At 38.8% G+C, this 22,961-nt stretch overlaps 1 protein-coding gene across 1 annotated transcript; it reads left to right on the top strand.

Moving 5' to 3' along the window:
* The first annotated feature begins 17,637 nt into the window (after positions 1-17,637).
* LOC125776608 (ficolin-1-like) lies at positions 17,638-18,859 on the top strand. Its single transcript, XM_049449807.1, has 3 exons — positions 17,638-17,908; positions 17,962-18,498; positions 18,559-18,859. The coding sequence occupies exons 1-3, from the start codon at positions 17,691-17,693 to the stop codon at positions 18,698-18,700; spliced, it is 897 nt and encodes a 298-aa protein (XP_049305764.1). The 5' UTR covers positions 17,638-17,690; the 3' UTR covers positions 18,701-18,859.
* The last annotated feature ends 4,102 nt before the right edge of the window (positions 18,860-22,961 follow it).

Genomic DNA, 22,961 nt, shown 5'->3' with positions numbered 1-22,961 from the left:
TAACACCGAATTCGTGTTGAAGTTGCTGTTGTCAGTTTATGCTGCTGATGTGTCAAATCCATTGTTATTGTTCTTGTGATGGCTTTGCTTAACGTGAAGTCCGTATTGTGCACTGCAAGATGTTCAGTATGAGTTGCTTGACGCCAATTGTCGATTTCTGACTGCTGTTGTGCCATTATTGACATCAATCAAGCTGCTATCCAAAGGCGGGGTGTTCTTATCATTAAGCTATATTGGAGTATTCAAGGATGGATGAAGTTGTGAGTAAGAGCAGTGGCAATCGATTGAGATCAGAGAATCAAAGGTGATCGATCCCCACGATCACTTATCAAAATGTATAAATTTTTCGAGGAACTAAAATTCATTTCAATTTTGGTTCATATAAAAATTTCAGCATCCTGATAAGATTTGGAAAATGCTTAACACTTGAGAAAAATCGTTAGATTATTTTTTTGTGGAACCAAACCACGAGTGGGACCTCCTAAAAGTATGAAATATATGCTCTCAATTACATTTAACTAATAAATTTAGCTGTGAAACGTGTGTTTCTGACAAATGCTATGCTATTTAAGCGCCAACACTTCAACAATGGCCACGAATTTGCGCTCGCTCTGTAATTCTGTACTACTTTGATACTTAATTGACGTTTGGCGTGTTGCAGCTATGAAAATTATTATTTTATTAAAATTTCACTCAGTCCAACCAGCGGATAATTTACAAACAACGTTTAACGGTATTTTTCCTTCATACCAACGAATGTATAATATTTGCACGCCAGTCAACGGTACTGGCCGCCAGCAGCGAAGTGTTGCAATCAGCTTATCACCTCAATTTAAATGAATACATGTTCCACAAATGTACACCATATACGCGTACATACATATGTGTGGGTGTGTTTGCCAATGACGTGTTATGGCCAGCCATTGTTTTGCTGTTGTTTATTTACTCAGCGGTACTTTGTTGCTGGGCAATTGTTAATTTTACCGCTGGCGTTGTTATGAAATGAATTATTACAAAGGGCTGAAGGGCTAAAGCTGACACGTCACATGTTCACCCCCAACCACATGACTTCACACACATCACAATGTTTATGATAGGCTCATATGAAATATCAGGAGAGTTATTGATATTCTATTGTTTGCAGCGTCAATCTGTCTTTTTCCGGTACATATATACGCTTGTTTTGAATACAGTAAGCGCTCGATAATGTGTATTAGCGAATGTAAAGGTTCATTTGTTAAACAAACAAGTGTTTCCATTTAAATGTACGAAGAATAGATGGCAGGTTAGTAAAGTGCTAAAAAGAATATTCTTCCACACAATAACTAGATTTTCATCGATCAATTTGTATGACAGCTATAGGCTAAAGTGATCCGATCTGGTTGATTTTCTCGTAGATTATACCGTTGACATAAACAATAACCCATAAAAATTTCTTTAAAAGATCTTGTCAAATAAAAAAGCTTTCCACATAGCAACTTGCTTTTTTACGGTCAGTTTGTATGGCAGCTATATGTTATATTATTCCGATATCGACAGTTCCGATAAATGAGCAAGGTTTTAGGAAGTAAAGGATATGTGCACAATTTCAGATCGACAACTCAAATTCTAAGGGACTAGTTGCGTATATATATACAGATAAGTCGACTCAGCTCGTCACCTGAACATCTACAAAGGGTTTTTCAAAAAGAGCGCTACATAAACGTTTTGGGATATCAATAAAACTCTTGATTCATGTGAAAGCACATTCGATGCCATTATGTAATTTTTAACAATTTCGACTGTTTGTTGGAACGTATGTCTTTTCATGATGAAATGGCAGACCGTACTGAAGAGAAATCGGCTAGTAATGCACCGAAAGAAATATATAAGGGACTTCGAACCGTGGCTGCACCCGACAATGTCACCGAATTCACTACGTTTCGTTCTCTATAATTTCACTTAACTGACAAAAACAAGCTTCCACAGAAGTTTCGCAGACTCAGGAAGCTTCTGCTAAACTCTGTGAGAACAGCAATTTCTAGTGGAAACCAACTCAGTACAATTGTTCGTGTGTTGAAGAATTTGGGATCTGAATGCATTGCTTAAAGAGTTTATGCTTCGGACTGCTTACTATATATTCAGCGATGTCCGCATTAATCCAGCTTGCACTATATAATAAATATGAGTATGTATCTAGATCTGTATGGCGCAGTCAACTGTTATTTGCCTGACATGTTTTACACTAATTATTGTTTTTGCTGTTGTAATACGTATTGTCCATAATTGTACAATATATAATGTCAATGCTAGTTGACGTTTGCATGTTTATTATTGCTTTCATTGTTGGTATTATTGTTATTATTGTTATTGTTGTTGTTGTTTCATATTGTACTAATATGGTATTTACAGCTTTTGGAGTATTGTTTACACTTCAGTCGCATTTAACTAATGAATCACAGCTTGTGAACATGTCAGTTGCAATGTTGACAAAAACAAGCTCAACTGCAAATACAATCCTAGAGATTATGCTATGTACATGCATATATATATACATATACATATAGTCTATACTAAAACAATTAAACTAAGAATTAATAAATATAAATCCAGTGTTGGCTTGGACCATTTCAATAGGCGAACAAAGAGTGTTAACTCATCGCGAAAAATTTTAAAAACACAAAATCAGGCTTCTTTTAAAGGCTGAAAAATATAGCAATTTGTATCTTTTTTTCAAATATCGATCTCAAACAGAAACCTTCTTACTATTTTCATGCTACTGCAGTTCGTATCCAGAATTTTATTTCTAATTTCTATTCAAATTTACTTAATGATTTGTGGTTTCTTTGAATCTATTTAAAATAAATGTTCAGCCAGTAATAAAAAGTAATATTTGCTGCTATTTGCTATTATAAAGCTACATTTAAAGTAATAATGGGAAAATCTATAATTCTGAGCTTATAGGAACGTGAAAAAGTAGACTTTTTTCACTCCCAAGGAGGCATATGGAAAAAGTTTAAAGAAAAAAATAAAGCCCTATCTGAACAATCAGTATGCAAAATTGTTAGAATTGCTTCAAATTCGACTAAGTCCACTACTAAGACTAAGGAATTAGCCGAAGTAAAAGCAAGCCTTTCAACTGTTCAGCGTACGATCAGAAATGCAAACCTCCTAAAGCGTTTAAAAATCAAGAAAAAGCCGCCTCTGAATGCACTACCCAAAGAAAAATGGCTTCGATTCGCAAAAGAATACACTCGACTTAATGATTGGCGTTCAGATGTCTTTTCTGATGAAAAACGTTTTTATTTAGATGGCCTTGATGGCTTTCATCACTATTATTACGATTTGTGGAAAGGCGAGTTATATTTAAGTCGCCACCACAGCCGAGAAGGTGGAGTCATGGTATGGGGTTGCCATCAAGTTTTATGGAACAATTGACTTGGTTTTTATCGATCAGAAGATGAACGGCGCTCGCTTCAAAACATTGGTGGAGTCCATATTTCCACAATTAAGAGATCTCTTTGGACCAATTCCTTGTGTTTTTCAACAAGACAATGCTCTTATATTTGTTTCCTGGCAAGATTTTCCCAAAACGTTACAGTTATATATTTTTCTTCCAAGTTTAGGTTAAATTTTGGTAACAGCTCACTCAAATTGAAACTTTCAAGAACTTCGTAAAAAAAACGCATTTTTAAATCTTGCATGACCATGTCAATGAGTGGAATGTATGCAGAAACCCTGTAGAATTATTCACAGCTTTGATATGGGTGATTAATTCGATGACCGTGATGTTCTGGGTTTTTTCACTTCAACATCTAATTTACAGCCATCTATGCAACGTTCGAAAAAATTGCGTTAAAGTGATGATCAGCATGCATTCTTCGTGTGATCACTGTTGCCACCAATGTTGTTATGACATTAGATGCTTACAAAAGGTCGACTGATTCGTTGTGCAGAATCACACTAAGTGGCTGCTTCAGTGACAAAACATCACTGAGACAGAAAGTTTCAGCAATAAAGTCGAAGTTTCACAATACAGTGACCAGATTCGACGCCTTTTTATTACAGTACTTGAATGATTTCTGGAAGGGCAACTGTGAATGGAAGAACGACTTTATGTCTTTGTACTCACCTTTTGCCCCAGAATTGAGCTAAAATAGTGTTATTTTTCGGTCTTGAAAGTTAGGAAAATATAGTAACCTCTCTGAATATTTCACATATACAGGGTAGGCCATTTAAAGTTGACCCATCTGGCAACGCTGTAACTTTTAACAGCGCTGACAAATCGGCTAATGTCATACCGCGTTAGAAGCGTCATTCGAAGACAATTTATACCATGGAACAGTACACTCCAAAAGAACGCGCTGAAATTGTTCAGCTTTATATTCAAAATAACTTTTCAACTCATCATGTCAGACGAGGCACATTTCTCGTTGAATGGAGGCGTAAACAAGCAAAATTGCCGATTTTATGCCACCGAAAATCCTCAATTAATTGAAGAACAGCCTCTTTACGACCAAAAAGTAACAGTTTGGTGCGGTGTTTGCGCGAATATGATCATCGGACCGTATTTTTTCGAAGACGATGATGGAGCCACGACAACAGTCAATGGTGAGCGTTATCGAGCCATGATAACGGATTTTGTGATACCCATTATTCGCGAAAATGACATGGATAACTTCTGGTTTCAACAGGACGGGGCTACATGCCATACAGCTCGACCAACAATCAATTTATCGCGACCATTTTTCCCCGGGCGATTGATATCGAAAAATGGTGATGTTGACTGGCCACCGAGATCACCAGATTTGACGCCACCAGACTTTTATTTGTGGGGTTATTTGAAATCCAAGGTATACGCTAATAAGCCAAAGACCTTAGCTCAACTGAAAGCCAACATTCGACGTGAAAACAGCCGCCATATCATCCGAAACATTGGCCAAAGTCATGGAAAATGTCGAAAAAAGAGTGCATTTAGCTGTTAAAGCTAAAGGTGCCCATTTACGCGATCTAATTTTTTAAATATTAGCTGAAACAAATCCCCTTGGACCAAAATAAATTATTTTTGAAATGAACAAAAAACATTGTTTTCTTTTGTTCTTTTTTTTAGAAACAAATGGGTCAACTTTAAATGGCCTACCCTGTATTTCTCATCAAAGCAATTTGAACGGATTTCGAAATGCTTCTGTTCAATTTATGGGAAAACATGGTGTCATCTCAGCCTTTGTAGTTTCTTTCTGTATTTCCCTCATGGCTCCACGATCTCCCAACATAACAATACAACTATCAGCATCTAATTCAATTAATTTATGAACATCCAGCCCCACATCTTTCATCTTTTTCAAAACTAATTGCCTTAATGCAGCCCTCATAACTGAAATCTCCTCGTGGTTGTTTTCTTCCATGCTTATATTTGTACTAGTGCTCGGTTTTTCGTCAGTATCTGAAGAGTCGTTGGGCTCATTTTCAGAAGTATCTTTCGTAAGTTCACCGAAAGCGTCTATTTGAATCCTCCCAGTAAATTTTGTGAAACATATTAATATCTGATTTGAAGTTCGACATCAAACTCAGAGGGGAGAACTCTCCCAAAAACATCCAAATCCTTAAAAATTTTTCCTTTCTTTTCAGAGCATATTTTTTTGAGCAAAATCAGCAATCAGTTACTATGATTTTATGATTTTTTTGGCTCATTAGATATAATGTATGTATAACTTTTAACTATTTTTTAAGAGTGGAGCTGCGAGAAGCTGAAGGCTTGTTTTCCAATTTTCTTATTTTTCGGTCGGAACATAGGAAAAAACATACGAGAATATTTGTGTCCCGATTTCTGAATGTATGCATTTGGCAAAACGCCTATGGATTCATTGACACTTAAGTACTTGGCAAAACAAATCAAGATATTTTAGTCATACGGCGGTGGCTATGGTGCCTCAGACAACTGTCAACGAACACCTAACTCTTAAATAAAAAAGGAAGTGAAAACATACCTTCAAAAAACTTACTCATTGAGTCGTAAGAACATTCAAATAGGAAAAAACTGTAATAAAATACTAAAATTTTAAGATTTATGCGTTACTATTCATCTATTCAACATTTATCATGCCAGCATTCTCCTTTTCCACATCACTAACTTTTGGCAAATTGTACATCTTCGTGCATATTAAGTTTCGCATATTTGTCGAAGAACCAAGCAATTCGCTCCTCATTCAAGACCATTCAAGCAGCTAAAATATCGCATGACCATAATTTTTTGCTTTTCTTACAACTTCGTTTTTCTTCTATTAAATTATTCACACTAGCTTACACTGATTATAAGTTGTAAGCGATTTCACGCTTCTGCGCCGGTTGCGCGCTGTCTGGCGCAGCTTTAACTAGTCGCGCTCAGAGCGAGCGGTGAAACTAGCAATCAGCAATTACATTACAAATAATTGTAATTACACAAAACTACCCGACAACAAGGAATTATTTCACATTGCAGAGTAAAAGCGCCGGACGCCGGACGCCTTGCTCAAAACCAGTTCGAAACTCTCGAATTGCTTTATTTCCGCAGTTTTCGCTTACACTTGTCGTCGCCAGTTCCCCCAGAGCATTGTGATGTCGGCTGTGTGTTGGCGCTGGCCAAGCGACCCTCGAATCCCTTTTTTTAGTGTGGCACTTTTGCCAAAATGAAGTTGCTTGCTAAGTCTGTTTTGGCGGTGGCTTCAGCGGTTGGGGCGCGAGCGTTGGCTGAGTTAGTTAGTTGGCAATTTCGTGCATGCTGCGTTGCATTTAGGCGTCAAAATATTTACACTCGAGAAAACTTTGCTATTAAGTGCGAGGTGCAGTAAAAAGTGCACTTATTTTTATTAAAAAAAGGCGAAAGCTGAAAATACGAGTTTTACTGCAATGCGCTCGCGTTAAAAACATGTGTGCAGCCGAGAGCGGGCAATAGTAACAGCGGAGGGCAGTGATCAACTAAGGCTGAAAACTTCGTTATTAAATTTTTTCAACTTTGGTTGAAAGGCGCAACGAAACTTTCGCTTCGCCATTTTCATTTCTGCGCCAAAAGCTTTTTGAAGAATTGCGACTTAGTTGGCTGAGTTTCATCCGAGTCTTTGGGCTGCCGTTTTAGCAGCGCAGCAGACGTTTTTCGCCAAAATATCATTGAAAATAGATCTACGTTTGTATGTAAGTTCAAAAGTTCAAATGTGGAAATAATTAAACGGAAATTTTATAGCTGTACATTTATTTCATCGCTTAAATATAGCGACTTCAGACCAAGAGCGGCAAAGATTATACAATAAGAGCATGCAACTAACGAGGATTTAACATTAACTTTCACTCTCCAGTTCGAGCGTTTGCTAAATAAACTGGCTAAAAATACTGAAATTAAAAAACAAATGGGTTTATAAAAGCTTACATACATATTACTGGAAATTATTTCAGTTTTAATGTAAAATTTGTTGGCTGTTTCTCCTATAAAACAAACATTATATTGAATTTCTCAGTTGAGAAACCAACCGGGGTGATTTTTTGATATATTTCCCTGTGTTCTATTAGGAATTTCGTAAAGGCTTCTAAGCTGTAACTGATGCTTTAATAACTGCCGACGCATAAGTGACTACGCCTATCTCAAATAACTCCACTTGAAATACTTGCATATCTAACTGAATAATCTATAACAATCCACCATGCAATATTATTAAAATATGTATCCCGTCACCTTTTACGGCTGTAGTTAAATAATAGGATTGTACCAAATAAACTAAAGGTAAACACAGTGTGTGCATTAGAATAGTCACATAAAAAAGCTTGAATTAAGCAGTAGCAAAATAACCTAAATTTCTGCCAGTAAAATTCAAAGCTACCCACATAGACGCAACTTTAGGTTTTGCGACCAAGTAGTCACAAGCGAATCGGTTTTTCAACAATTTTTGAAACAAAATACCACTATGCTGATACCGTATGCCTCTGCTCTACAGCCATGCTGCATGCAACTAGTGCAACTGCAACCTCTAGTTTATGTACAGTCCAACTGCGCTTTTTACGGCAGCTCTATGCATCTTTGCGGCTTCACACAAACACAAAACATATTGCCGCATACTTTAGCAGCAAAACAACGACGAAAAGCAATACCTACATAGTATTAGTGCAACATAAAACTTTACACAATGAATAATGAATAAACAACTGGATGGATACAATATATGAGTGTACATTCAATGGCATAAAGCCTAGTAAATATAGCACTTATAATACATATGCATATAGTATACATATATATGAAAATACACGCACACTTTGGCACATATGTATATTTATGAATAGAAATAATGGAAACCGCAGTCGAAGCCGCAGCAAATTGTGAAGGTGTGATTGCAGTTTTTGCAGCTTTTATAGCAAGTGTTTATTTTTAACGGTTTTTTCTTTACTGATGCCGAGCACTCTTCATTTTGCACATGTTTATCACTTCGAGTAGTGTGGAAAAAAACGCAGTTTTAAAATATATAAATTGTGTAGTATTTGCTTTATAAATTTATTAAGCTCAGTCTTTATATTTAAGGAATCGTGCAATGTTGTTTGTTATTTTTTTAAGTGTCACTAATGTCTGGTTTTATTTGAATCACGATAGTGCTTAAATTAACCATTTTAATTTTTCTACTTTGCAATAAGTCGTTGCTCTCGTAAAACTTCTGGAAGTTATTAAAAAAAAGTTTTCGAAACATAAACTTGGTTCTAATCCAATATTTTGTATATACATATGATCCGATGTGAACAATTTCTTCAGGGACTACATTATTACCTTAGATACATATTCATGCTAAATTTCGTCAGGATATTTCATCAAATAAAAAAGTTTCCAACCTAGCACTTGATTCCAATCATTTAGTTTGTACGGCAGCTGTGCGCTATAATGATCTGATCCGAAAGATTTTTTCAGAGACTACGTTATTGCCTTAGGTAATATATCTTACCAAATTTCATGAAGATACCTCGACAAACGCAAGAGCTTTCCATACAAGCACTTCTGTCCTATCGTTCAGTTTGTATGACAGCTATAAGCTACAATGATCCGATCTAAACAATTTCTTCAGGGATTACGTCACTACTACAAAAAATAGTTCATGCCAAATTTCATGAAAATATCTTGTCAAACGATCGAGCTTTCCATACAAGAACTCCAAACCTATCGTTCAGGTTGTATGGCAGCTATATCCTTAAATGGTCCGATAGCAGCAGTTCCGACAAAGAGCCCGCTTTTCTGTGAGAAAAAAAAAACAGGTATAAAATTAAAATCGATATCTCTAAACCTGAGGCACTAGTTCGGGTATGCTAGTATACAGGCTGCCGAACTGTCTCAAACGTTTCATTCAGAGTGCTGCAAACTTCAAGAAATTCCTATTCAGAACATAAATGTAATATATAAGATCAAATTTTCCTGTTATCTATATACTTGTATTTTATGTATCACACGCCTTTTTTATATAAAGTGGGTGGATGACGCTTTAAGCGTAGTTAATGGGAAAATCATTCCGCATAAAGAATTCTACAAGCACTTAAGTCTCTTACCGCTAATGAATAGAAATAAAGGGTGATTTTTTAAGAGCTTGATAACTTTTTAAAAAAAAAAAACGCATAAAATTTGCAAAATCTCATCGGTTCTTTATTTGAAACGTTAGATTGGTTCATGACATTTACTTTTTGAAGATAATTTCATTTAAATGTTGACCGCGGCTGCGTCTTAGGTGGTCCATTCGGAAAGTCCAATTTTGGGCAACTTTTTCGAGCATTTCGGCCGGAATAGCCCGAATTTCTTCGGAAATGTTGTCTTCCAAAGCTGGAATAGTTGCTGGCTTATTTCTGTAGACTTTAGACTTGACGTAGCCCCACAAAAAATAGTCTAAAGGCGTTAAATCGCATGATCTTGGTGGCCAACTTATGGGTCCATTTCTTGAGATGAATTGTTGTCCGAAGTTTTCCCTCAAAATGGCCATAGAATCGCGAGCTGTGTGGCATGTAGCGCCATCTTGTTGAAACCACATGTCAACCAAGTTCAGTTCTTCCATTTTTGGCAACAAAAAGTTTGTTAGCATCGAACGATAGCGATCGCCATTCACCGTAACGTTGCGTCCAACAGCATCTTTGAAAAAATACGGTCCAATGATTCCACCAGCGTACAAACCACACCAAACAGTGCATTTTTCGGGATGCATGGGCAGTTCTTGAACGGCTTCTGGTTGCTCTTCACCCCAAATGCGGCAATTTTGCTTATTTACGTAGCCATTCAACCAGAAATGAGCCTCATCGCTGAACAAAATTTGTCGGACGTAAAGCGCGAAACACATTTCGAACCGAACACTGATTTTGGTAATAAAATTCAATGATTTGCAAGCGTTGCTCGTTATTAAGTCTATTCATGATGAAATGTCAAAGCATACTGAGCATCTTTCTCTTTGACACCATGTCTGAAATCCCACGTGATCTGTCAAATACTAATGCATGAAAATCCTAACCTCAAAAAAATCACCCGTTATTATTATTCCGGCAGAAATAAAATCGTTGAAAACAACAGCACATATAGCATAATTTTTGTATGTATATGCCGAAGGTTTAAAATTAATCAGAAACGAGACGAAGCGACAACATTAATGGAACGATCCGAAGGCAATGGTTCACTGAAAAAGCAATGTGCGAAAAATGTAAGTGACACACACCTTTTCCCCAAGAACAACATAACACAAACACACAAGTAAGGCTGTGAGAAACTCTATTTCGGTTTCAGTCTAAACATAAACAAGTAATTTGGATGGAAATCGTAGGCGAAAAAGCATTCAAAGCCATGAGAAAATGTTATACAATGCAACAAAAAGCAGAGCTGCTTAAAATATTTAATAGGACGCACGAATTACCTGAGCGTATTTTAAGGTTCAATTCACGGCTACGTATATGAGCAACAAATAGTAGGACTTTGTTCATAATTTTAAAATTTTTAAATTATTCTTCAAAATTCATGTCGTCGAAAAGCATTGTTTTTTTTTGTGATTTTCTAACCAATCGTGCATTTAATTTTCCTAGATACAATGATTTTTATTGATGCTTTCTTTATTCCAATGATGCTAGTAAGATCTTTGACTGTTGATCGTCGTTTCTCAGGCACCAGTTCCTTTCGTCATCAACACGTTCTTGACTCCCTTTGTAACGGGTGATTTTTTTGAGGTTAGGATTTTCATGCATTAGTATTTGACAGATCACGTGGGATTTCAGACATGGTGTCAAAGAGAAAGATGCTCAGTATGCTTTGACATTTCATCATGAATAGACTTACTAACGAGCAACGCTTGCAAATCATTGAATTTTATTACCAAAATCAGTGTTCGGTTCGAAAATTTTTTATCGACAAATTTTGTTCAGCGATGAGGCTCATTTCTGGTTGAATGGCTACGTAAATAAGCAAAATTGCCGCATTTGGGGTGAAGAGCAACCAGAAGCCGTTCAAGAACTGCCCATGCATCCCGAAAAATGCACTGTTTGGTGTGGTTTGTACGCTGGTGGAATCATTGGACCGTATTTTTTCAAAGATGCTGTTGGACGCAACGTTACGGTGAATGGCGATCGCTATCGTTCGATGCTAACAAACTTTTTGTTGCCAAAAATGGAAGAACTGAACTTGGTTGACATGTGGTTTCAACAAGATGGCGCTACATGCCACACAGCTCGCGATTCTATGGCCATTTTGAGGGAAAACTTCGGACAACAATTCATCTCAAGAAATGGACCCGTAAGTTGGCCACCAAGATCATGCGATTTAACGCCTTTAGACTATTTTTTGTGGGGCTACGTCAAGTCTAAAGTCTACAGAAATAAGCCAGCAACTATTCCAGCTTTGGAAGACAACATTTCCGAAGAAATTCGGGCTATTCCGGCCGAAATGCTCGAAAAAGTTGCCCAAAATTGGACTTTCCGAATGGACCACCTAAGACGCAGCCGCGGTCAACATTTAAATGAAATTATCTTCAAAAAGTAAATGTCATGAACCAATCTAACGTTTCAAATAAAGAACCGATGAGATTTTGCAAATTTTATGCGTTTTTTTTTTTAAAAATGTTATCAAGCTCTTAAAAAATCACCCTTTATAACTCACTTCAATCAAAAACGCTTGCTCGTCACAAACTACTATCACCGAAGGCCTTTTCCAATATTTTGAATGATTCCATGATACACCATGTGGTATGAGTAACATGAATTGTATGAGGCATGTATATTTAAAAAATAACGAACCCTTATTTGCAGAAAATTCGGAAATTACTAAATTAGAATATTCGCTGATTAAATTGTCAGTGTTTATTGGCCCGACCAGGTCTTCTACTGCGGTGCGTTCTCCTTGCCAGCGCTGACATGCAAAGAATGTGTGTTCAGCGTCATCTTCTGTCGCGTCGTTGTATAGGCATGACGGCTCTTCGGCTTTTCCCATTCTGTGGAGGTACTTTTTGAAGTATCCGTGGCCGGATAACAGCTGGGTTGTGTAGAAGTCTATTTCTCCGAATTTACGACTTGTCCATAAATCCAGATCTTTTATCAGCCTGGCCGTCCATCTGCCGCGGCTTCCATTCTCCCATCTTTGTTGCCATGATGTTATCGTATCTTTCCGTAGTTGTTGAATTGCGCTCTTGTTATTGCCGGGTGATTTCTTTAGCTCCCACAGTTTTTTCCTTTCATCTGCTAGTAGGTCAATTGGAGCATTGCCGCTTATAACTAATATCGCGTCGCCTGATACTGTTCTGTAGGCTGATGCAACTCTGAGGGCTGCGGTGCGGTACACTCTGGCCACTGCCTTACGCCGGTTTTCTTTTTTAAGGGCGTCTGCCCAGATTTCGGCTCCGTATAATAAGACGCTGATCGTCGTGGACCTTAGCAGCTTTCTCTTTCCTTGGCAGGGTCCTCCAATGTTAGCCATTAATCGGCTCAGTTGAGACGTGATCTTCGCTGCCTTACCTGCGGCGTGCTGGATTTGTGCCCAGAAGGTTAGTCTGGGGTCCAGTCTTACGCCTAGGTAGTTAACGGCTTTTTTTGTCCTAAGGATATCCGTAGTCGTCTGCATGTTTATCTCCAGAGGTATGTGCTTGTTTGTTAGCAGCAGTAGTTCAGTTTTCTCCGTGGCGAGCTGGAGGCTGTGTGTGTCGAGCCATGCTTGCGTCCGTATCATGACCTGGTTCAGCTTTCTTCGTGCTTCTTCCGTATCCCTAGCTGTAATTACTGCTGCAATGTCGTCCGCGTAGCCAATTAGATACGATTCATCTGGCATTTCTAGTTTTAATATTTCGTCATAACTAATGTTCCACAGGTCTGGGCCTAGAATGGATCCTTGTGCTGCCCCTGACGTGACTGCTATTTGTCGTGATCCCTCTTTAGTATCGTACAGCAGTTTCCTGTTACTGAGATAGCTACGCACCACCGCTCTGAGGTAGTCGGGTATCTTGAAGCTTTTCTCGAGGGCGTCGATCATATCTACCCATCTAGCGCTGTTGAAGGCGTTTCGGACATCTAGAGTCGCCAGCAGCACTATTCTTTTATATTTATGCCATCTGCGCTGTGCGGCTTCTACGCTTTCCATGACGCATTTTATAGCTCCTATGGTTGATCTGCCGGGTCTGAAGCCGTGCTGTCTAGGAGACAGTCCTCCAGCTTCGTTGATAGCCGCTTCTATTCTAGGCTTAAGTAGGCTTTCGTACAGCTTTCCCGCTGTGTCAAGCATGCACAGTGGACGGTATGCTGATGGCGAATTGGGGTCTCCTTTTCCCTTACTGATTAGCACCAGCCGTTGCTTTTTCCAGGGTTCAGGGAATATTCCGGCTTTAAGGCAGGCGTTGTACATATTCAGTAGAACTCCTGGGCGTTCTGCAGCGATTATTTTGAGGACTTCTGCTGGGATCCCGTCCGGGCCGGGCGATTTGTTGGCCTTGAGCTTGCCAGTGGCTACTTGCAGCTCTTCAAGGGTGAACTGGGGAATTTGTGCAGTGCTTAGAGTTTGTTCTGGGTCACTGGCCCTTGTTTCGTGGGTGGGGAATAGTGCATTCACGATTTGATCCATTTTGGCGGCGGTTACGTCAGGTGGCTTTGCTCGAGCGCCGAGTTTTTTCATCACTATTTTATATCCTAGCCCCCAGGGGTTTTTGTTTATATCCTCCCGTAGTTCCTCCCATTTTTTCCTTTTACTGTCGTCGATGGCGTGCTTCAGCTCTTTTTTTGCTGCTTTGTATTGCTCGGCCTCTTGGGGTGCGGCTCCTCTGCGCCTGGATCTCGTATAGGATCTGCGAAGGCGGAGGCATGTGCGTCTGAGTTCGGCGATGTTTTCAGTCCACCAGTAAACTGCTGCTTTACGTTTGCTGTGGGTAGCCTTGGGCATTGATTTTTGGCAGGCTTTGGTTATGGTAAGCATTGTGTGCTCGACTGTTCTTCTTGCTATCAGGGAGGGGTCGCTAGATGGGCTCTGTTCGTCTATTGCGGCGATTAATTTCGATGTGTCTAGTTTCGAGATATTCCACTTTCGTGTTCCTCTATTTTTCCTGAACTGGTGAGCGTTTCTTCCAGTGTCGATCATGAAAGAGATGTAGTGATGATCGCTGCCGGTGTAGTCCTCCAGGACTTTCCAATTACTTATTGAGCCTGCCATGACTTCTGTTGATAAGGTGATGTCTGGTGTGGTTTCCTCGCATCCCGGTCTTCTGAACGTGGTTGCATTTCCCGTGTTGAGCACTATTAGACCTAGCCGCGCAGCCATTTCTAAAATTCGCCTTCCTCTCGAGTCCGTGTTTGGCATACCCCACTCTACGGCTCTGGAGTTTAGGTCTCCGGCGATAATCAATTGTCCTTCTATATTCCTTGCTGTGTCCTCTATATTGTCGAGTTTTCCTTGGAATTCCTGTATACTATCGCTTGGCGTCAAGTAGCAGCTAATTACTGTAAAGACGTCGCACTTGGCCCAGACGAAACCGTTGCCGTTCCCATTGCTTACAGTGGTGGCGTTACTCTCTGGTGGTAACCATATAGCGGCGGTTGAGCTGCTATCTTCTAGCCATGTCCCCCTCTCTTTTTTTCTGTATTGCTCGCTTATGATGATTATCTCGTACTCGTTCTCCATCACCATTTGCGAGAGTAGTGCGTCAGCGGCCTTGCATCTATGCATGTTGGCTTGTAAGATCTTCATCTGTTTCGGTAGTTCCTGTATACCGAACATTTGGCGGAGCCCGGGATGTGATCGGCTTGTTCGTGTTTAGCCTCTTCGCAAAGGCAGCATGAAGGAGGCTTTGTGCACTCTTATATATTATTGAGGTATATTGAAAGATGCATAATTCCCCATAGATCATCGAGCAGCAACACAACTTTCCGAGAGTTAACGAACGCCCATGTCTTCTTCGCTACAGGCTTTGGTACATTGTCTTGCTGGAAAATTCATTCATCAGTATCTGAATCACCAGCAAAATTAAGAAGTTCGTTCTTCAATAAATCAATGTACATTCAGCATTTATTTTGCCTGGCACAAGGCTTATTTTGGACTTGCCTTTTGCTGAAAATGCTACCCATACCATGAGTGATCCACCACACCACGAGTTTAGAGTATCCCATGGACACCTGAAATCACTCTAATATTTATGAACACCATCTGGTCCGTCGATATTAAATTTATTTTCTTCACTGGTAGTTTTCCTCACAAAATTTATATTTTTCATAAATTGCAATTTGCATTTTTCAGTATGGTTTAGGCACTCGATTTTTAATTCATAGCACAACTCTTCTTAGAGGAAGAGGAAGACTTTCACTTCACAAACACAAATATAACATGTGGCGAGGGAATAATAATAAAATTAAGACAATTTACTTTTATATTTTCCACTCTAAACATATAATACTCATGCATGCGTAATGCGTTGCTTCTACCGTGCAGCGATTAGTACTTATTACGATATTAATGACTAGCTTTTTTTCATTTAATAAGCAGATATTTTTGCTTTCAAGTACATTAACAAAAGTGTAATTACAATAAGTTTTGAATCTACGCTATCTTAAAGAGTTCATTCTAATTAATGCTGTTATACACACAAACAAGATATATGAATGCCCTGATAATATTGGTAATTAGTACTGTGTGAAGAGTTTGAAATACGGAAATGGGTGTGTCACTACCAAATATTTTTCCAATAATTTGTATTTCAAAGATATGATAAGTTCACATGAGAGCATTTTTAATAATCACTTTTTGTGAATATGGCATTAGTTGATAAATATGTATGCACTTCCTGGGAAATTTCGTGCTTTAGCGTTATATAGCAGAACTCGACATAACCCGATAGTAAGTAAGACATAAAACTTTACCTCGTCCATCCTACCGAAGTTAATCATTATTGCCATAATTTTGTCATACAAGTAGTACCAATATAAATAATATTATTGGCAAAAAATGGTAAGACTTTTAATTTTAAATTTCACGTGAAAACACCTTTGTCAAAATATTTTTTTAGGTTGGTATGACTTTCAGAGACATCTGTGCAAATTGTCACAAAAAATAATCATTAGTGTTTAGTATACGCTGGTCTTTCTAAAGCACATAAAGTGCATTCGACGATGTTTACGGTTAGTGAAATTATTCTAAAAGATAATTAGGGTCTCAGAGAAGAGAAAGCTCTATTGGTTCCAAAAATGAAATAATGCTTTCCGACTACCAGGATTTCATGAAACCAAGAATTACTGGCGATGAATCTTGGATCTATTCTTACGACCCAGAAACAGACGATCAATCGGCCGAACATCGTGCCAAAGGTGAGCCAAAGCAGAAAAAACACATTTTAAAGCAGGTCAAACATAAAGGTTATGCTGACTGGTTTCTTCGATTATCGTGGCATAGTGAGCTCCGAATTCTTTCCGAGCGGCCACATATTCAAATGAACAAGTCATGCGTGTATAGAATATAAAGAAGAGGTCCCGACATACTACCTTGTGGAACCCCTGATTTTATTTCCCTAAGTATAGAATACTTGTCTCCTTGTCAAACGCGCAAGTAGCGACCTGATAAATACGATTCTATGATATCATAATGCTGTTTCAGTAAAATCAGTTCCAATTTCAAAAGCAGTAGTAAATTCTGAGTGATACACAACCATTTGCATGACAGTTGGCTTTGAAGATTTTTGGGAAGACCAACCACCGAAGACGGATCACTCATCAAGATGACAATGCGATCTCTCACACATCGATTCCAAAGTCGCATTTTTGTGCACTTAAAACAATGATTTGATGAGCCATTCATCGTATACTTGTAGTACTAGCTTGACACAGTATGATTCCTTTTCTTTCCATACGAAAAATAATGGGCAACCCTTAAAATTGATTGGAAGTATAATTTGCTCAATATATGATGCACTTTCGAAATCGCTTGCAATAGATCAACTACATATGCTAGTACTATACTCCAGTGGTAAGCTATACTCAGACTATTTATAGTCTGAACTTTGCTGAACACTGCAAATATTTTTAAACGAGAGCAACGATCTGAGCTTCACAAAAATGTGTTTGATTTTCTGTGAGCAGGAATTGATAACAAAGAAGTTCGGAGGTTATCACAGATGTATGTAATACCCGTCCATATATGTATAATACGGTGATAACATTAAACAGTTGTGAGCACGCCAAGTTAGCTTTAACGAAACAGTCGCTTAGAGCACGTCGCTGAAATTAAAATGCTCCGCTTTATATTGTTCCTGTTACTAAATTATTTATTGTGGATTTCCATTAAAAACGTTTGCGGTGAAGATCTAGATTCAAACACGGTTTATGACTATAATTGTGATGTGCAAATAGATGTCGTTAAAACCTTTATTAAAGAATTGCAAGCTGTGCGAAAGCGGGAAGATGATATTTTGGCAAAAATAACTCTCATTGAAACCAAACAGGAGAGGTAGTGTAATATATTTTAAAGATTATTTTTACAATTTTCTGATAAAATTTCAGCTTTCGAAAGTCGGTGCCTTCAAGTTGCTTGGAGGCAGCAGCTGAGAGCTTCAAAAGTGGTGTTTACAATATAACATTGGAAAAGTTTAGTGGCACACCGTTTGCCGTATACTGTAACGAAGAGGTGGACTATGGTGGTTGGTTGGTTATACAACGACGTGTCAGTGATGCCGTGGACTTTGATAGAGATTGGCTGGATTATAAGAATGGTTTCGGGGTGCTGGATGAAAATTATTGGATTGGTTTGGAAAAACTACATGCGTTCACCAGTAGTTGTCAGCATGAGCTCTATATAGAAATGCAGACATATCGTGGTAAAAGTTATTATGCGCGCTACTCAGAATTTGTAGTCGGCAGCGAATCGGAGGACTATCATCTTAAAATATTGGGTACTTATGAAGGTAATGCTGGCGATAGTTTGAAAGGCCATGTGGGTATGAAGTTCACCACTCATGATCAGGATAATGACATCTCTTCCATTAAAAATTGCGCTGTTTTTTACAAAGGCGCCTGGTGGTTTAACGACTGTTACTATAGGTAAGTGCAGCACCGTTAACTTGTGCCACGTTCATTTGAGATTTATGTACATATTTGTAGTCATCTTAATGGACCATATAGACAAGAGGACAATGGAGTCGATTGGAATAGTTTAGGTGTGATGGAATCTTTGAAATCAGCGCAAATGATGATACGCCCCACAGAGAAATGCCTAAGGCGCATGTCACTGAAGGCCAAATGATTTTATATATTTTGTGAAAAGGATTAAATTTTTATTAATTAAACGGATTATTAATGTTTCATTCAATTTTTCGTTTTGATACAGATATTATGCTATTTTTGAGAACTAAATAATGTTTTCAATTTAATAAAAAAAGGTGAAATTTCAAAGCGATAAAAAGGATTTTTTTACTTATTATTTTAATCTTAACGTCCGGGGATTGAAAAGAAGTCATATGGTCCCATGTCAGGACTATGCCATTTGCATTGAAGTGCGTAGTGCTGTTTACTTCTGGCTAGCGTTGAGTTTCGAAGTACCGCTATCGTATTTCTTACACTTGCTTTAGATTATATAGTGCTATATATTCAATAAATAGCGCAGTTTACAAAAAGTAACCCCAAAAAATATTCGCTCATTAAAAACCAAGGTAAGAGAGCTGAGACTAAGTAGTGTCCACAACAGCGAGCAGCAACTGCAACAATTCCCTTGATGCAAATCTGCACAAAGAGCAATTAACAACGCACCGATGCATCGCAGTTAACCGACAACCGGCATTCCGTGACCCGGCGAAGCGACGGCGTTGCCACTACACTCCAAGGTCTCTTACACACATCTCGTCGCCGTCGTCGCACCTTTGACTAATTTCGCACGCACAAAGACAATTGTGGACACGCAAGCCTATAGATACGAGTGCATGTGCAAGAATACGACTACATGTGCATGAATGCGAGCGCATGCTCTGACACTTGGGAGAAAACGCACGCACACAACTTAATTCATGTCCTTCGCCATTGCGGTGCCTTTGACTCGCTGAGCGTTAATTCTACGTTTTGCAGCAAAGAACTTTTTTGTACTGAAATTTTAAATGAACTTTTTTTTTTGTTTCTTTTAGTGAGCAAAGGTGTCGACATGCAAATAAAAGTCACACATGTTTGCCAGAACGGAGGCCATTTAGTTCTCTACCGTGAGCGCTACGTCAACTGCCTCAGCCACGCGAAATGTGTGCGGCAAAGCGGAAAGGTCATTAAATTCACATGTGGCATGCCACACTAACCATATAAGATTCAACCGCAAATTTTCCGAGTTTGCTTTAGATATACTCGTGCTCGTTTGTGTGCAGATAAACAGCTTTTTCAGCAACACCAAAAACACCTAAGCGTAGGACAATATTTTTATTGCACATATGATAAATGAAATTGGTCACTAGAACTTTTGCAGGCTGTTGCCGAGCTGTGTGATTAATCGCACTTGCAACACCTGCATGAAATTAGTATAGCTCTGCAATTACATTCGTGATTTATACAGAACAACAAACTACCATAGCAATATGGATGTATTATTATATAACTTTAGTATAGCAATACACAAACCAAGAGAATGGAGATATATATATGTGGTACGAGACGATGACGGTCGTGTATATGTTTGAAAGGATTTTGTTTTTATTCTTGATGTTCAACGATGGGTTTGTATGGCAACTATATGCTATAGTAGTCCAATCTGAATAAATGCTTCAGATATTATACCGTTGTTTTGTATAATATTGTTTGGCAAATTTTGTGAAAAAAGTCTCGTCAAATAAAAAACTTTTCCATACAAGAACTGGGTTCCGATCGTTCAGTTTGTATGGCAGCTATGGGCTATAGTAGACGGATATTGACGGTTCCGACAAATGAGCAGCTTCTTGATGTGAAAATAACGTGTAAAAATTTTCATATCGATATCTCAAAAACTGCGGGCCCTTATAGGGCAGTACGTTCAGAACAGACCAGCACAAGGAGAGAGTGCTCTGAACTTACACCTACCACATGAACTTGATAATGACGTGAGAGCAACATTCTCAGTTGCATGTCAAGGTTGCTTCAGTCTTGAAATCATAGTCCGCGTTGAGTCAGACGTCGCATCCGCAGGGAGTTTTTACAGGTCGTGAAGACTGCAGATCATTTAAAGTTACTCAGGGACCACCACGGAATTTGTAAATATAAATTCAGCCAAATCTGGTGAATACGGTGGTTGATCGATAGTATTCTCTAGCTTTTTGGCTTTATATTCGGCCACAATCGTACTCTTTTAAAAAAAAAAAAATCTCCTTTATCCGAACGAGTCGAATAAGAACCGATTTCAAGCCCAAAATATCCACCAAATCATTCGAGCGGACTCGTGAGAGATGTCGAGCTCTCTTGCAATCTCACTAACATTTCCCGATTTCTCATTTTTCGAGCACCATATCCTTCACTTTTTTAATATTTTCATTAATTTAAGAGATCAAAGGTCGTCCAGAACGAGGCATGCCTTCAATTATCTCTCAACCATCTTTTAAAGCTTTGTACTACTCTCAGGCTTGTGTTTTGTGTAACAAAATTATGTACTATTTTGCCACTCTCTCTTCGTTAGCAGTGAATATTATTTTTATTATTGTAAACATCCCAATGCTTAAAAATATTCTATTTATTGAGTGTTACATATTTCTAAACTCCTTTCTGTTAAACTATTAATTACTGTCAATTTATTAAAGGCCAATTTATTTAAAGATCCCTGTGCTCTTTTCGATGACTTCAACTACCGCACAGCCTAGTTATGCCAATTAGACAAGTTTTCGCGTAAAGTTTCTATAAGTTCTCGCTGCTTTTCGCGCCTACTGAAATTTCCATTATTCCACTGTTTGCACAAGCGAATCTCTCAAATTTTGGCTATTGAAATCGACCACATCAAAGCCGTGTATTATACACCTTCGCCAGCATATCGCCGCCCCCATCGCTGGTCAAACTTTTTATTGTTTAGCAACTTCTGATGATCTCCGCTGAGCGGCACGTTAAACGAACGCCGTTGAACGTCGCGAACAATGGGAAATCACTTGCATTGAAACACGCTGAATATGAGAGTGCTCACGCCACAGGCTATTGTTAGCTGTAAATTGCTGACTGCTCGAATTCGGCAGCGCGTACGCAAGTGAGGCAAGGCGCACAGCGTATGCGGGCACACATTTTCGCGGTTTCAATAGCTTTTCGTGTGTGTGTATGTAAGCTGAAACTCAAAGCACTGCAGATAAGTGCGTGCTACCGATTGCGGGATTATAGTGAGAGACAGCTGCAGCAAGTAGGGAATGGTTGTAGCTTGGTGTGATCAAAGTTTCGATAGCTACACGAGCTACGCGAAGAAAAGTTTACAAGCTCGTTTGGGTTACAAATTGATGAAAAACACTTACATAACAAGTGAAGAAGTGCAAATATGGCGTTTAACTGAACACTGTATGCCCTCGCGTTGAAAATATGTCCAGGTGTTGCAGATCAAGAGGTACGAAATCCAACAAGGTTGGCTAGGAAAATTATTGAATTAATATATTTAATAGATTGACCATTGTTTTTTTTAAAGAGCTTGTGACTCATACACCTAGTTGAGCTCCTTTATTAATCACACGACTGAAATGGTGGTGCAGTGCGCAAACAAGGTGCGATTTATACAGTCGTAGAGGCTAGAATCGCAGTAATGCGTTGCGAGCATGGAACTATCTGACATGTGTTCCACTCCCTGTGAGTCCGAAGGCCATTATAAATAGGTCTAAAACTGGCTCCATCCATTGCATATATTAAAACTAACCGAGGTGGAGTTTGGATGTAGTGTTTTGGCGCAAACGTAGCAGAAAAATTTTCCCGAGCTCCGATTGGACTCAATGCCAGCACGAGTCAGGAGTATGCGGTGTAATGCTCCTACTCCTGGGAGTTGCTCCAGTGGTGACCAGTATAACCTAAAACTTTCCGTTCCAAATGGAGTTAGGTCGCCGAAACAGCATTTTGCCGGGTAAAATCCGGGTCAATTTCGATAACGTAGAACCGGCTGTCTTGAAACGCAACTTTATTCTGAATACTGTAACAGAATCGTTATCAATATACCATATATATGTCCAGCATGCAATTAGTCCACGCATTACTCTTACCGCCTCTTTGCATGTCCAGCGAACCCCACTCGTCTAACACTTCTCACCCGACCTGCCGGTAGATGATTTCGATGACAACTAACCTGAACTTTACCGCCTAAGTGGGGTCTAGACTAGCCGTAAAACAACAACAGGTATATCATTGTCGTATCCGTTGTATGGAGCTGGGCATGGTTACTATCCTATCCACCTGTTTTAAGCGGTAAAAGAAGATTCCATAAAGAAGTGTTTCCAGAAAATTTAGTTAAACAGTGTTTGAGTTATCTCCATGAAACCTGTTAGAGAGCGTACTTACGTATTATCGAAAGTTTCTTAAATACAGATATATCACCTGTACTATCTATCTCA

Source organism: Bactrocera dorsalis, chromosome 2, assembly GCF_023373825.1.
Source record: "Bactrocera dorsalis isolate Fly_Bdor chromosome 2, ASM2337382v1, whole genome shotgun sequence".
NCBI lineage: Eukaryota > Metazoa > Arthropoda > Insecta > Diptera > Tephritidae > Bactrocera > Bactrocera dorsalis.
The sequence above is the reverse complement of the archived record's forward strand: the minus strand, read 5'-3'. Positions and strand labels throughout refer to the sequence as shown.